Source organism: Anthonomus grandis, chromosome 14 (genome assembly GCF_022605725.1).
Source record: "Anthonomus grandis grandis chromosome 14, icAntGran1.3, whole genome shotgun sequence".
Taxonomy (NCBI): domain Eukaryota; kingdom Metazoa; phylum Arthropoda; class Insecta; order Coleoptera; family Curculionidae; genus Anthonomus; species Anthonomus grandis.
In genome coordinates, this window is record NC_065559.1 from 16,235,748 (window position 1) to 16,250,945 (window position 15,198).

At 32.0% G+C, this 15,198-nt stretch overlaps 1 protein-coding gene across 1 annotated transcript in view; it reads left to right on the forward strand.

The window, feature by feature from the left end:
* LOC126744643 (DNA (cytosine-5)-methyltransferase 1-like) overlaps window positions 1-11,657 on the forward strand; it is a 51,398-nt gene extending 39,741 nt beyond the window's left edge. Inside the window, exons 6-15 of the mRNA XM_050452142.1 lie at window positions 2,209-2,485; window positions 3,738-3,914; window positions 5,584-5,741; window positions 5,833-6,101; window positions 6,175-6,458; window positions 6,527-6,860; window positions 7,053-7,288; window positions 7,914-8,226; window positions 8,296-8,567; window positions 11,626-11,657. Coding sequence (XP_050308099.1) covers window positions 2,209-2,485; window positions 3,738-3,914; window positions 5,584-5,741; window positions 5,833-6,101; window positions 6,175-6,458; window positions 6,527-6,860; window positions 7,053-7,288; window positions 7,914-7,918 — 1,740 coding nt within the window. The 3' untranslated portion in view covers window positions 7,919-8,226; window positions 8,296-8,567; window positions 11,626-11,657. The remainder of the gene's footprint in view (window positions 1-2,208; window positions 2,486-3,737; window positions 3,915-5,583; window positions 5,742-5,832; window positions 6,102-6,174; window positions 6,459-6,526; window positions 6,861-7,052; window positions 7,289-7,913; window positions 8,227-8,295; window positions 8,568-11,625) is intronic.
* Window positions 11,658-15,198: the final 3,541 nt, after the last annotated feature.

Below are 15,198 nucleotides of genomic sequence, written 5' to 3' on the forward strand. Positions count from 1 at the left end.
AAGATTAAAATTTAATAATGAGCCAACTATCCATAGCCATAGCCAACTATGGAAATAAGAACATTAAATTGAAGTTATCCATCTATTCAGAGAGAAGTATTCTCATTTACCACTCATATCGCAAAGTATAGTAAGCAAGATGATTTGAATAGAAGACTCCAGTTTTTTAAACAAATGATGGATCTACTAGACAGGAATGTTCTACAAAACCTCCTATTTTCTGATGGGCATAAAAAATAAAAACCTAAATTGGATGAGCGAAGGCCACACTCAACATCTAGAAAAAGTCAATGTTTGGACAGGAATTTTTGGTGGTCCAATTATAGGACCAATTTTCTTCCACGAAAATCTTAATGGAGCAAGATATTTAGAATTCTTGCAGGAGCATTTAGTTCCGAATGCAGGAGCATCTAGCTATTATGTTTCCTTGTCTTGCAGAAGCTAACATTCCGATAGAAACATCTGTCCGTGAGTACCTGAATGATGTATTGGCAGAAAAGGACCATTTGAATAGCCACCCAGGTCTCTGGATTTAACACCTTTCGACTTTTCCTTGACTTCAAAACGAGTTTCAGTTCCGTTTAGGGTATTGCGAGTTAGTAAGTGCGCTACGTGAACACTCATTAAAGAAAGGCTATTGAAATTTGCCACGCATGTGTAACTTGTTAAACCATGTATAAAATATTTTTACAATTTAAATAAAAGCAATTAGTATACATAAAATACTGATCAATGTGACGGAGCATATTTGTGAAAAAAAAAACACCTTTGATTTAGTGAATTTATTCCAAAACACTCTTACCGTTGCTATCTAGTATCCGATATTTCGAGTATAGTTAAGATAAAAAGTTCAATATATGCATGTGCGATCAAAAAAAGGTTGATTTTCAAGGGACAGGGTGTCAAATAATTATTTTTATTTTTTCCCGCATAATTTCCTAAATAATGTCAATGTGTTTTTAACGAAAATTGGTACCTGAGGTTTTTTGACATAATATATTTTAATTTGTCTTTAATATAGCTCTTACTTGAGTGCTATCTACGTGAAAACATCTTGTCGGATTGCATTGTCTTATTTATTTAATGTAACACGACGTTTCGGTTGGTAAGTATCTCCAACCGTTATCAAGTGTAAACTGACAGCAAACTACTATTCTAAAGGCTTATATACTAGATGTGTGCAGCGATGTGGAAAGGAAAGTCACCCGTGAAAAGAGTTGGGGGGAGGATACGCCTCTCTCTAGATCCTACACTGTCCTGAGAGTAGAGGCTTCCAGATGTTGGGTATATAGGATCTTCAGCCAGCCAAGCGTCGATATACCCAACATCTGGAAGCCTCTACTCTTAGGACAGTGTAGGATCTAGAGAAAGGCGTGTCCTCCCCCCAACTCTTTTCACGGATGACTTTCCTTTCCACATCGCTGCACACATCTAGTATATAAGCCTTTAGAATAGTAGTTTGCTGTCAGTTTACACTTGATAACGGTTGGAGATACTTACCAACCGAAACGTCGTGTTACATTAAATAAATAAGACAATGCAAGTCCGACACATCCAAGAGCGAGAATTTTTGAATCCAAATTTCAATAATCGTTTGATAGGTATGGGAAGACAGAGCAGGCCATGGTTGAGGCCTGCTCCTAGGTTGCCAGACCTCAATAATTTGGATTATTTTGTTTGGAGACATCTAAAAACCTTAGTTTACAAAACACCTATTTAAAATGAACAAGAACTAAAGCATTGAATAATAGACTCTTGTAGAACGATTTAAAATACTCTAGGAATTTTCCAAAGAGTACTCGAATCAATGAAGATAAGATTTGATGCGTGCATACAGACTCCTGTCTGTATGCACGCAAAATGGAATGGAAATATCTACCTCAAAATCAAAAACCAGATCAAAATCACAACATTTATTGTGATTTTGATCTGGTTTTTTACACAAGTTATTTTACCAAATTGTTTCACTTGTTTAACAAGTGCATCGATTATTTCAAACTAAAATATTTGGAAAAAAGTTTCTCTTAACCGACAACTAATAAAGTACTTTTTTGCATAAAAATAATTAAGGAATTCATTTCTTTGACTTATTTTTAAAAAATACTTAAAAATTCACCCTGTGCTCGTGGAATATTGGACTCATGGATTAACACCCTGTATATATTTAATATAGGTCTTCATTGATTTTAATTGATTTGACGCTTTTAGAATGATAATACTATCACATTAGAGAAGCTAGGCAATGACATAGTACAAATGTCCCCACTAGACCGAAAAATAATTTTTCCGGAAAGGTATCGAAATGAAGGTGATAATCCGGATAGCTTTGAACATCCTTGTCAACCGTACACCGTTGGTGTTATAGAACAGATTCGGAAAAATCACACCGTAGTTGTGAGGGAGTTCTGGAGGGTTGAAGATACTGGATCTAAAGACTATGGACATCCGCATTTGGTATATTGGACAAGTCGATTGTATTATATCAGTAAGTTAAGTTTACAGCACTATTTGTGACTGTCCTGGTATGTTTTGGAAAAAAGGTTTATACCTATTTTCAACTATTGAGAAGATTTTGATTTTATAATAATGTAACGATATCCTCCTGGAACAGCGTTCTGCTGAGTATATAAAGAGTCGCATCGTCCATGGAAGTCAGTTGTCGGTTCAGTGAAATAAATTTTGGAATAGTGGGGCAAAATTTAACTAAGTTACTTATTATATTGGGTATTACGTCACTTATAGCAAAAATCAATTTAGAAATTTTTATCTCACACGCTCAACAATTATTGAAAAGAAGAAGAAAAAGGTTGAGCGTGTGAGATAAAAATTTCTAAATTGATTTTTGCTATAAGTGACGTAATACCCAATATAATAAGTAACTCATTATGAATTCGTCACAACAATACAGATTTTACTTAAAATTTAACTAGTTGTAAGTAAATACAGTTAAAATAAATATATCTAGTAGAAGTGCTACGCGTTCCAAAACCTTTTCTTCAAATTCATTTTTAACTGGTTAATTTTTTTGATGGCGATTATGGCGAATATTAGATACTGATTCAGTTTCTTCAAGTTTTCTTATCAGCTTAGCCACATACTTATGTATAATTTTAATGTGTAATAGTTTGGTCTGGATGTAACGCATTAAACATTTATTTTTGTTATTTTTAAGACATCCTCTTAGAAATAAAAATTGTGTCCAAGCGTTTTTATCGAAAATATACCAGGATAGTCACAAATAGGTGTGCGACCTGTCCATCGATCTAAACCCTAATTATTAATAAATAAAATTGCCGTAATGCTTTCATTAATTAGCAATTAAATTTATTAGATAATAATCTTTAATGATTTTTGCGGCTTATAAAATATATGTTTTTTTTTTAATTTATATGATTTATTTTTTAAGACCAAAAATATAATAGATTTAAGCTGCTACTGGTGTTAAAATTCAAAGCATTTATTAATGACATGCATATTTGATTTTTTGACGTTAATAATTTCCAATTATAGGGATACATTATGTTTATTACTTCATTTATCATTTTCTAAAGACAATGTGAATCGTAAAAAAAATTAATTGATTTAAATGTTTCAAATCACTACACAAGAATTGTTAAAGATTCAATGAAACTTTTCAATTTATTATAATCTTGAGGGTCGACCTTATGGTCGATGATAAAAACATTAAACAATTATTTTTTATTTATTTACTAAAGTTTAATACTGCTTATTTTTAGATAACCAAAAAAAATGGCAGGCTGTGGTAAAAGGAAAATGTTATGTGTCGAATTCACAACACATCGGAGATATAGGTCAGTGGATAAAAGAAGGACCATTTAGATTTTATTTTGAAAAAGGATATAATCCAAATAAAGACATATTTTTTAATCTACCTCTTAATGCCATGAGCATAGGTAAGATTTTCAGAATGTTAATTTAATTAATTATATTTTCACAATAATTTTATGACACCAAAGGATAATAATATTTTATGTTGTTATCATATAGCATGTCATGATATGATATTAAATTAGTTTTTTGGAAACGTGTTATGGATAGAGCCTAACCCAATAAAGAAATATAATAATAATGGCTTAATTAGAAAAATGTAGCTAAAAACCGAAGTACCAACTTAAAATTGGATAGCTGAATAGTGAAAATTTTTTGCCTGTCCCTTACTTATTGCTTACTACTCAACATCTTTTTAGTGGTAGCCTCTCACATTATAAATGAATAACAGATTATTAATTGGTACTTTAACTTTTCCACATTTTCTTTGAGAAATTACTTCATAGTTTTTCTTTATTTAGAATCACACTTATATCTGTAAAGATATATCTTTTGTGACGCATTTAGAAGGAGCCATTTTTTGTGTTGAGTTTATCGTCCTGACATATGATTATTGTTTGATTGTTAACACTGTTTTTATATTTATTTAATTTTTGAAAAAAATAGAAATTAAATGATGATTTATGATTTAACAGTTTACGTGAAAAATTTGTGCAATTATTGGCAATTTTTTGGGCTCAAAATTTTGAGTGTGAATTCTAAGCGCCTCTATTTAAATAGAAGTGTCAAGTGCAAATTGCTTTAGTTAAGTGACACTTCAGACTAATGATACATAATATTTTAAAAAAATGTTCTTTTTTATTAATTTTCTGCTGACATTACTTGAACGTTAGCTGAACGTTCCTATAAAAAAAATTCCTACAGGCCTTCTTTACGAAGATACAGCCTCCTTAAGGACGCTGCTGGAAGACGCTGCTTTGGTTTTTCATAAATTACTTTTAAACTATCCGGTAGAATTTAATAAAAATTTTAGGTGATGAACACTTTTAGGGACCTCTTAAAATGACATCCTTAAAATACATTTACCTTGTTTACTTTACCAGGGGCGGAGTTTTTCTGTTTTTTTTATGTTTAGTTTTTATCTTAAGATTAACAAAAAATAAATAAACGTATAATAAATAAGAAATAATTTGTAAAAGAATTTTTTAGGACACCACTGTATTTTTAGGAACATGTATTTTTTTAAAAATGAAATGACTTACATCGAAATTTTCTGGTCTTGAAAAAAACTGGCGTACTTGTCTCACTTAAAAAAAATAAAAAAAAAACATTGGCTCGTTTATTATTTTTTTTTCTCCAAAACGGTTCATTTTATCGATAATGAACAAAAGTACCTTTTTTTAGCCTAGGGTTCAAGGTATCCAAATTTATTTTTTTTAGACTTTAACATACAGGGTGTTAAAAATATACACATTAAAGTGTACAACCTAGTCCGCCCCTGGTAAAGTAAACAAGATAAATGTATTTTAAGGATGTCATTTTAAGAGGTCCCTAATAGTATTCATCACCTAAAATTTATATTAAATTCTACCAGGTAGTTTAAAAGTAATTTATGAAAAACCAATTTCCAGCAGCGTCCTTTAGGAGGCTGTATCTTCGTAAAGAAGGCCGTTCCAGAACGTTCGGTATTATTTTTCTACCTGAATCCGAGAGATTTCCCACATGAATCGGGACACCCTGTATATGACGATAATGGGTTAACCACTATTTTGTAATATTATAAGTTTTTAATAGGAAAGCAAACCAGAAAAATACGTCGTAAACCACATTTCGAAGAAGCTCCAATATGGCCTGAACTAAAAACTAAACTAAAAAGTATGGATATTTACTCAGGATGTGGAGGTTTATCTGATGGACTTGAAAGGGCTGGTTTGGTTAATACTAAATGGGCAGTAAGTTGTTTTTAACTAAAATGATTATATCAGCCATATTCCAACCATATCCTACTAAAATTGTGTTGAAAAAAATCTTTTATTTTTATAGATTGACATAAATCCATCTGCAGCTGAAGCATTCCAGTTGAATAATCCTAGTGCAGACGTATTTGAAGATAATTGCAACGATGTTCTTTGCGTACTTCTTGAAGGTCGTGGGTCTGAAATTGGTATGCCAGAAAAGGGGGAGGTCGATATTATTGTTGGTGGACCACCATGTCAAGGATTTTCAATTATTAATAGATTCAAGGATAGTCAATCTGCAAAAACTAACAATTGTCAGATCAATACTTATTTGGGATTTATTGATTACTTTAGGTAATGTCTTATTAAGCAAATATATTTGCTCATATAAGTTATTTCAGCGTGTTAATTTTGTTGTAATTTCTAGGCCAAAGTACTTTGTGTTTGAGAACGTTAGAAACTTTACCACCTACGATAAGTCCCGATATTTTAAATTGACGATTAAATGCATATTGGAAATAGGATACCAGGTGACTTTTGGAATTCTACAAGCTGGTAATTATGGTTTGCCACAATCAAGGAGGCGGATTTTTCTTATTGGAGCAGCTCCTGGTTTAGTATTGCCAAAACTGCCCGATCCTACACATTGTTTTGGAAAATTTGAGAAAATTGTGGAGACGTTAAAAATAGATAATTTAAAATATGATATAGGTAAATATGTACAGTGTTTTTCTAAAAGGTTCGTAAAATCTGAGTTATTTATATTTTCTATTTAAAAGGTGATCTAGCAATAGGTCAACTAGGATCCCTACCCTACAGACGAGTGACAATAAGAGACGCGATTGCAGATCTTCCACCTACGACATATGATACAATGGTAAGCAAAATGCCATACCAGACAGCAAGGGAGGATATGTCATTTTATGCCAAAGGATTGAGAGAGTTTTGCAATAAGGATGATATTGTTACTGATCACGAGGCTAACTACGCGTCTGCAATTACAAAAAAACGAATTCAGTTTATCCCAGAAGGAGGAGATTGGACCGATTTACCTAATATATCTGTTATTTTGGAAAATGGTATTAGGACTGAAGTCTTAAATTATACGTATCGGTAAGATTTGGTTGCTCGATAAGTTAATAAAATATTATTGATAATAAGTGTCATCAGCATAAAGGCCATACTGCGTACTAATTTTCTAAAAGGATATATGAAATCATGATTTTTTTAGATTATCAAAATACCTAAAAAGCCATATTATTGTTTTTATTTTTGATGCTTTTACAAAAGCCGATATTTTTATAGAACTAAAATTCAAAATCCGAAAGATCCTCCAAAAGGTTTATGCGCTTGCGTTCTTGATAAACCATGTAACCAAGAAATAAAAAAGAATGAACGAAATAATACGTTAATACCATGGTCAGTGGCACATACAGCTTCGAGAAATAATAACTGGAAAGGCGTTTATGGAAGGGTGATTTGGGATGGACATTTTGGGACCGTGACGACAAATCCTGAGCCGACTAGGGCTCAAGGAAGAGGTAAGATTTTCTGTACCTTTAGGCCTCTATGAGAATAAAGTTTAAAGGCTTAGGCGGATAATTTTTTTTCTTTATTTGGATATTTCTTAAAATTTTAACTTAACGCAAGCCAAAATCTAATACCGTAGGCTTTTTTGAAAATTATGGTTTTTATCCCGATGTATTTGATCGTAAATCAATAATTTATTATAATTTTTTATAAAATTATATATTTGTTTAAAAAAATTGCTTAAATATTACTTTTTGACATGGCTGACGGATGGAATAATAGCTATAAACGGTAATTAATGAAATTATAAAGTCTAGAGGTCTTTTCGTTAAGCTTGCCGAAGCTTCTCATATGCTCTATCGTTCACAAGAGCCAACAATACAAGGCCAACAATAACAAAGAAAGATTTTAATCTTTTAAATTATATGATTTATTTGAATTACCATATAAATGCAACAAAGGTTTACAAAAAGGTCCATAAAACTATGCATCAATCGGAACAAGATCCGAGAACAGAGCACACATAACTAATACTTAAATGAACAAGGTCAAATGTTTGTTATTCAGATATTCCTAAATTCAGTACTAGGCCTTAGACAGCAATATTTTCTTTTGTTTACTTTTAAATGATTTCAGATTAAGAATATTGCTCTAAAATATGGTAAGAAGAATTAGTCCTTATTAGACACCAGATTTAAGTGTTCTCCATCCAGGCAGAGATCCACTGCAACTCTCTGAGATGAATTCGAAGACCTGATCCGCTACAGAGCAACAACTCTAAACCCGTATCTGTCAAGCTTAGACTACATTATCCCATGATCCATACAATCAAACGCTTTTAATATCATCACAGAACATTGCAGCCGTCCTCATCCCAGAATTCAGAGATGCATAAGCACCACCTAAATATAGCATCGCGAGCAGCTCTGGCTTTTTGGCATCCAAACTGGTTAGTGGATAAAATCTTATTCTGAGACAAAAAATTAAGAATTCTGGTCTTGTGTCTCCAATATCTTAGAGAGTGGGGATATAGAATCAAGATTGTACAATAGTTGCAAACCTGATCCATCAGACTCTTCAGACACACAGGAAAATGTGCCAGTATGCCAGGAGGAATTCAAGGCACAGGACAAAGAACTCAAAGCACTCTGTGGTAAAGATAAAAGTAATTTTACAGAAACACCATTAGATCCCGAAGATTTGTATTTTAATGCTCTTGACTGCCTTCAGAAATTCAGTGTTGATTGCAGGAAGAAAAAAGAATGAATTAGAAACTAAAACCTGCTGAAGGTATGTAACTAGATCCATGCTTCCAGAATTAATCTCCGACAGCTCTTCAACCATATGACAAAAATGGTATGGCGGGAATGCGTAAGCTGATTTACCATAGACCAACTCTCCCTTTGCCTACAGAAATACGTTTTTATAAAGTCATCACAATTTAGTCAGCCGAAGATTGAGGGCAGATGTGCGCAGACCAAGCGTTGCTCATGTATTAAAAATAAGAAGTGTATTATTTTTAAGCATCCTAATGGAAAAACTTGGGCAACTTTTTTTTCAGTTATTTTCAGTATCAGAGAATTTCCTGCTAGCGGCGAGAGCTTCTTATTTTAATTAGACAACCACTGTTTCGGAAGATTAGCTAAATTTCCAAGTATCTCCAGAGATGTCAGGCGGTGTCCCCTCTGCTTGCGCCACCGCGATAATTCCGGAATGACAGAAAATAGCTAATATATTTGCGGCAGTCAATATCGTTACACTGCCTCCTCGGCATAAAGTTCCTCTACGCAATAGGACCTCTTGTAGAAATAACCTCTAACGTTTATATTTCCTATATCCCTTTTATTCGCTAACTGTTATCTTTCCGTATTTTGAATAATGCCCTTAGGACCCCTTCTTAACTAAAAACGGTGGCATTAATAAAAATCTATTGAGTAGAATTAAATATTAACCTTATTAATTTAATATTTTCCGATTTTTAAGATTTTAAATGCGACCCCCGGTAGCCGCAATGTGCTCACGATGCGATCGTGTGGTCTCAGGTTCGAATCCTGACAAGGGCATGGTTGTTTGTGTTTCTCTTATAAAAACAAAACACACATGGTTCTGAATTCACGTTAAATTGTAGGTCCATAATAAACAATGAGATTGAGCGGCCGTTGAAATACGAGGCGAGTCCATTGTAATTAAGGAAAAAAAAAAGATTTTAAATCAGAATCCTCAATCCTATTCGTAAATATTTTGAATTGTGAGCTTTTGAACTTGATCTATTACTATTAGTCATCAAAAGTAATACTGCACCAGATATTTAAGTACCTTGTCAATTCTTGAGGTTTACTTAAATAATTTAGGCTTTTTATAAGGTAAACATTTTCTTAAGTTAGTTAGATTTTTTTGACCTGACAAAATTTTACAGAGGAAATCATCATCTTACTATGTGTGGAAATACCTAGTATTTTATTTGTAAAACGTTCAATTACTTCACGGACCTTAACATTCAGTTAATGGGCCTATGGCAGTGACGAAGCGTACGAGTAGACAAGGTAGACACTGTCTACCCAAAATTATCCAGTTATTTGTCATTAATTTATCACGTAATTATTTCATGTAATTGTTGAATTAAAATTAAAAAAAAAGCGCGCCGCCTGCCGCACCGATTAAGATAAAAATACAGAGCTGACACCCAATTAATGTATACGAGCCCCAGGAAGACACATTGATATTTGTCTTCCGAAATTTGGAGCATATAATCGAACCAACTACGCATCAAGCAGGCTACAGAGGTCCCGCCGCATCAGCATTCAGCCTATTATACGTATGCAAAATTTACTCGCGGGAAAGACATTCGAGCTTTTGTCTATCGAAGTCGACCAGCTATTTTATTATGCTGTTGAGGGTTATTGTTTATGGACACGCTTGATCTGGTCAGCCGCATTACATCTTCAGTTTTGTTTCGTTTTGATGAATCTGCATTTGGTGGGGGCGTGTGCTATAGTAATTTAATAATTAGTTTTTTTAGTGGTTATTTATGAACGACTGTTCGATATTGGCAATTGTATTTTAGTTGTGTTTTTTGTAAGTAGTATTTATTTTTATCTATCTATCTTTTAATGCTAGTAGTAATTATTTTTTTCGTTTTTATATTACGACATAATTTTTCTCTTTGAGTTAATATTTCATGGGCTTTCATTCTCTATTTCATTAAAGTGAATAATATTGAATACACATTTTTTTCTAATTAACGATTTTTATTGTTTGTCTACCCGAAAAAAAAGTTTACGCTTCGCCACTGGCCTATGGTTAAAAGTTTTGATGTACCACTCAAATCACAAAAGTTAACCAAAATTATTTTTTTTTGCTCTCGACACGTGTTTTGCCAACGATGATCTAGCATCCTCTGGAGAAGATTAAAACTAAACTAAAACTACTTATAAGTCGTCTGCTTATACTAAAGATGTAATTAATAGGGCCAAATATCCCATGAAGCATAACTGAACAAAGCTTAGACACTATTTTAACTATACAATTTATTCTAAGGAATAGGACCTTTAAAAATCCCTACTGCGAATGGTTTTTTGATTTTTAAATATTGCTAAACTAAAATAAAAATAATTAAACTAAACCAACAAAATGTTCCATGTTACAAAATATTTTTTAGTTCAATTCATATCATTCGAGGGTACAGCGATAAGTAATTAGTTGCCTGCCTTCCTTTCTAGCAAAGCTCTTTATTTTTTTGCTCATTCTTTTAAACCATTTTGAGTGCAACGCAAAAATAGTTGCAATGCAAAATATACTTTTTACGAGTTTGGTTAAGATATATTCATGATATTCATTAATATTTTAAAATATTTTGAAGATATGTAGCCGTGTTCGATAAAAGCATTCTTTCTATTTAAAAACAGTCCTAATAGTGTTTTGAAAACGATGTTGGTGCAGGTAATATTTTCAGAACGTAACTGGAACATAACTTTTTTTTGGGACCTTTACAGAATATTCATAAAATGACAATACTCCTTTTTTCTAATAGGTTGCACATTTCATTTTAATTAATTTAGAATGAACAAACGTATTTGGCTCAAAAGACCAACAATGTCGTTAATACCATATTTTTCGAGTAAGTGTTGAATATCATAAAAGACGACAGAATTTAAAGTCTTATTTTAGCTACGGAAAAAAAAAATTATGTCTTTTATATCTAGCGGATCAAATGGACAAAATTTTTGAAAGAAATATGTAGAAAGAGTTGAGGCTCATTAATGGTAGTATTATTTAATAAAACATAGTGTTGTGTAGATCGTAGCATTGATATATAGATATCGAAATTAAATGGTTGTTTTTCCTTTAGTAATTCATCCTGAGCAACATCGTATTTTAACTGTAAGAGAAGCAGCCCGAGCGCAAGGTTTCCATGACGAATTTCAGTTTGTCGATTCTGTTACGGAAAAATACAGGCAAATTGGAAACGCAGTACCTCCAATACTAGCTACTGCTATTGGAAGAGAGTTTATCAAGACTTTAGTAACAAAACCAAAACATATGTCTTACTAGTATTTAGTTTAAAGTCTGTAATTTGTCCGTATTTAATTTTTATTTAAAGTTATCCATATCTGGAGCTTTCTTATGTTTAAAATTCTTTTATTAAAGATATTTCTACAATAAATAATCTAACCGACAATGCGATGAAGAGTTTTCGATTGCCTTGCCTTTACTAATCAAAAATATTTTTAGATAGAGCATAAGAAAAGAGTTATAACCTACTTCGTTTTTAAATAATAATGTTGTAATAAACGAAAAGTTTTCGCAAATTGATTTTTCTAAACTAAAAAATTCATGGCCAAAACAAAATCAAACCAGTCTTTTTTCATGAACTCTTAGTCGGTTATGGTTATTCTTTTTACTAGATAATAATATTTTGTGATCGGGTTAGGTTTCTTTAGTGTTGACCTATCCCTCTTATTCATCTTAATTGAACTAATTATATAAAAACATAATCTTTTTAGATAAAATAATATGTTACTTTCTAAATTTTCTATTTTTGTATAATCTAAAATGTTGAAAAGTCAGCGTTAGTTTTTAAGATTAGGTAGCTTTACTTTTAAATATAAAATTATTTATATTTAATAAGACTTAATTTCTGTTATAAAATAAAGAATTTTTCTTCTATTGGTTTTTATTTAACAGAACAATAATAATATAATTGTTATTATGATTTATGTAAATTAGATAATTAATTCTAAATATAATTTCAAAATTAGTTTTTGGTACCATTTCATTTTTATTTCATTTTTTGTTACAGCTTCTTACTAAATACGGGGGTGCAGGGTATAAAAATATAAGATCCATTGAGGAAAAAACTATGCAAGTGCGAACTTTCCTGCACGAGAAAAAACATGCAGTGCTTATAAACCAGAAAGAAAACAATATACAAGTACGTGCTTGTTTTCAAAATATCTCAACAAAAAGCGGTTATAATTAAAAAAACCGTACAGCAAGAAAAAAATAACTCGGCAGATTTGTAATGTTACCGATGCAAATATCAGAAATTTAGCAAAAATCAGGGGCATTTTCGGTATGAAAAAAAATTTTTTGTTTGTTTTGTTGACACGTAGATTTTATTTTCGAGGGGGACAATTTTGAATGAGCAAGTCACCCTCATGCCAGTTAACTCCGTAGGGTGAGATCACTCCTACAATCTTATGTGATGCCTTATTTTAAAGGTCTTTTAATTCTGAATATAACTGCCAAGTTTGAAGTGGCTGCTATCATTTCTCCGGATGTAAGAGCTTTTCAAAATTCTGAAAAAAAAACAAAAAAAAATAAACATAAGCATTTTAAGTAATTTATCTATTTTAATATGAAACATGTAAATTAATTTTATTTTCCAAAAAGGGGCCTATTTATAAAATAATTCCCTTTGACCCTACAGCCCTCTACGAGGGGATTAAATAACCCGTAAAATTTATTAAATTAGTATAGTTACTATAATTGCCAAAAACAACAGCATGTACCTGTGGCCAATCAGGACGACAATAAGAGGTCTTTCACTGACGTCAAAGTGAGGTTCCTATAATGACGTCGCGTAACGTCATTTGACGTCATCCTGCTACCTGGGTTCTCAGGAAACTGGGTAATAACTTCGCGAAGCATTGACATCTAACCAATAGCGGCAGTTATGACGATATAATTTTCCATTAGTAAGTTCCATTAATAACCGAGAGAGTGGAGAAACAAATTTTGTAAATAAGGCGCTGATTAACAATGCTTTACCCACTAAGCGTTTCACAAAATGACAGCCTGTCATAATCGTTCTCATTAAGTTCTTGCACTAGATGAATTTTGTAAGGATTTAATTTGTTTTGCTATAATATCCTATAGTATCCTATAAACAAGCAACTTCTGCTAATTCTTGTACTTGTCTTGTTATTCGCATTGCTTCATTAGTAATAACAACATTTTGAACCTTACATTTTTTAGTTAAAACACTGCTAGTTTTCCTGAATTTAGCTACGAATTTAATCCAGAACGTATTTTCTCGTAGTTCGCCGTTTTTCTGGATGAAGGTTATTAAATACTTGTACGGCTAAATACTATTGGCCTAATTGTTGGATTGAAAGAAAAGCGCTATTATCTCATCCCTCTCTGCAGTAGAATAAACCATTGTTAATACAGTACTTCTACACGTAACAGATTTATATATATAAAGAAATATTGGGTAATATTTTGCTTATTTTATAAAAAAGTACTAGTAGTTTTCAGCAACCAAATAATTCAACTTCTTTAGATATATACTTGTGTTTGCCTTTTATTTATCTAATTTTTATGTATGGTATACGACTAATTATTTAACAATATTATTAAGTCATTTTATAAGAAAAAATTGCAGGCATAAAGCTTTATTTTGTGTTTATTTTCGGCTATTTTGAAGTTAAAAGCATTTGGGAGTAATCCCTTTGCTTATAATTAACAAATTGATTTCAAGACAAAAAAGGCCTTTAAAATAATTTATGACACCTCTTGGCTCCTCTTGATTTTTCAGATTTTAGAAGTGATTTCACTCCCTCGTAAAGGGTTGCAAGATGGAAGGTATCAGGATGGCGTCTTAGTTAATAAGTTAATTTGTAGTTTAGACAAAAATATTGAACTTACTACTCCACAAACCTATCTAAGTAGTATTCCAGCCTTAACACAGATAACTACAAACACTTGGCAAACATACAAGGAGCCTTATGACACAGTCTTACAAATACATCAATTGTAAATATTCTCAAAAGGAGTAGTCCTAAAAACAAGCTGCAGCTTTTTATATATATAATATTTATATAGAGAGATGTGCAAGATACCTCGGGAAGCTTGCAAGTTTCTTCCTCAACTCCCTCTCGCTCCCGTATTACTTACACCCGCCTCCGTTTACGTTACGGCACTATTGGTATTTTTGTTAATATTTAAGATACAGGGTCGGTCTCATAGGTTGGCCCTCTGCCAGTCTCACCAAAAATCTACTACGCCTAAAAAAAAAAGATTGGCTGTGTGTTAATAAGCTATGTTTAAATACTGATAAATCCAAATTTTGCATATTTAGAAAGAAAATCAAAGCTTAGTGAAGCGGAAATCCAAAATATGCACATAGCTGTAAATGGGGAAAATATTACTTATGATGGGGAAATTAAATATTTAGGCATAATGTTGGATTGCAATCTAAACTTTCAAGCTCATGCTGATTATGTAATGCGAAAATTTTCAAAAAAAGTCGGTTTTATAACTCGAATAGGTAAAAACTTAAGCATGCATACAAAACTACAGCTCTATAATATTATTGCTCTCCTACACTTACAATTCTGTTCGACTTTGTTGTTTAATCTACCTCAGTATAAAATAAACCAAATGGAGAAAATACAAAATAGAGCTATGAGACAAATTT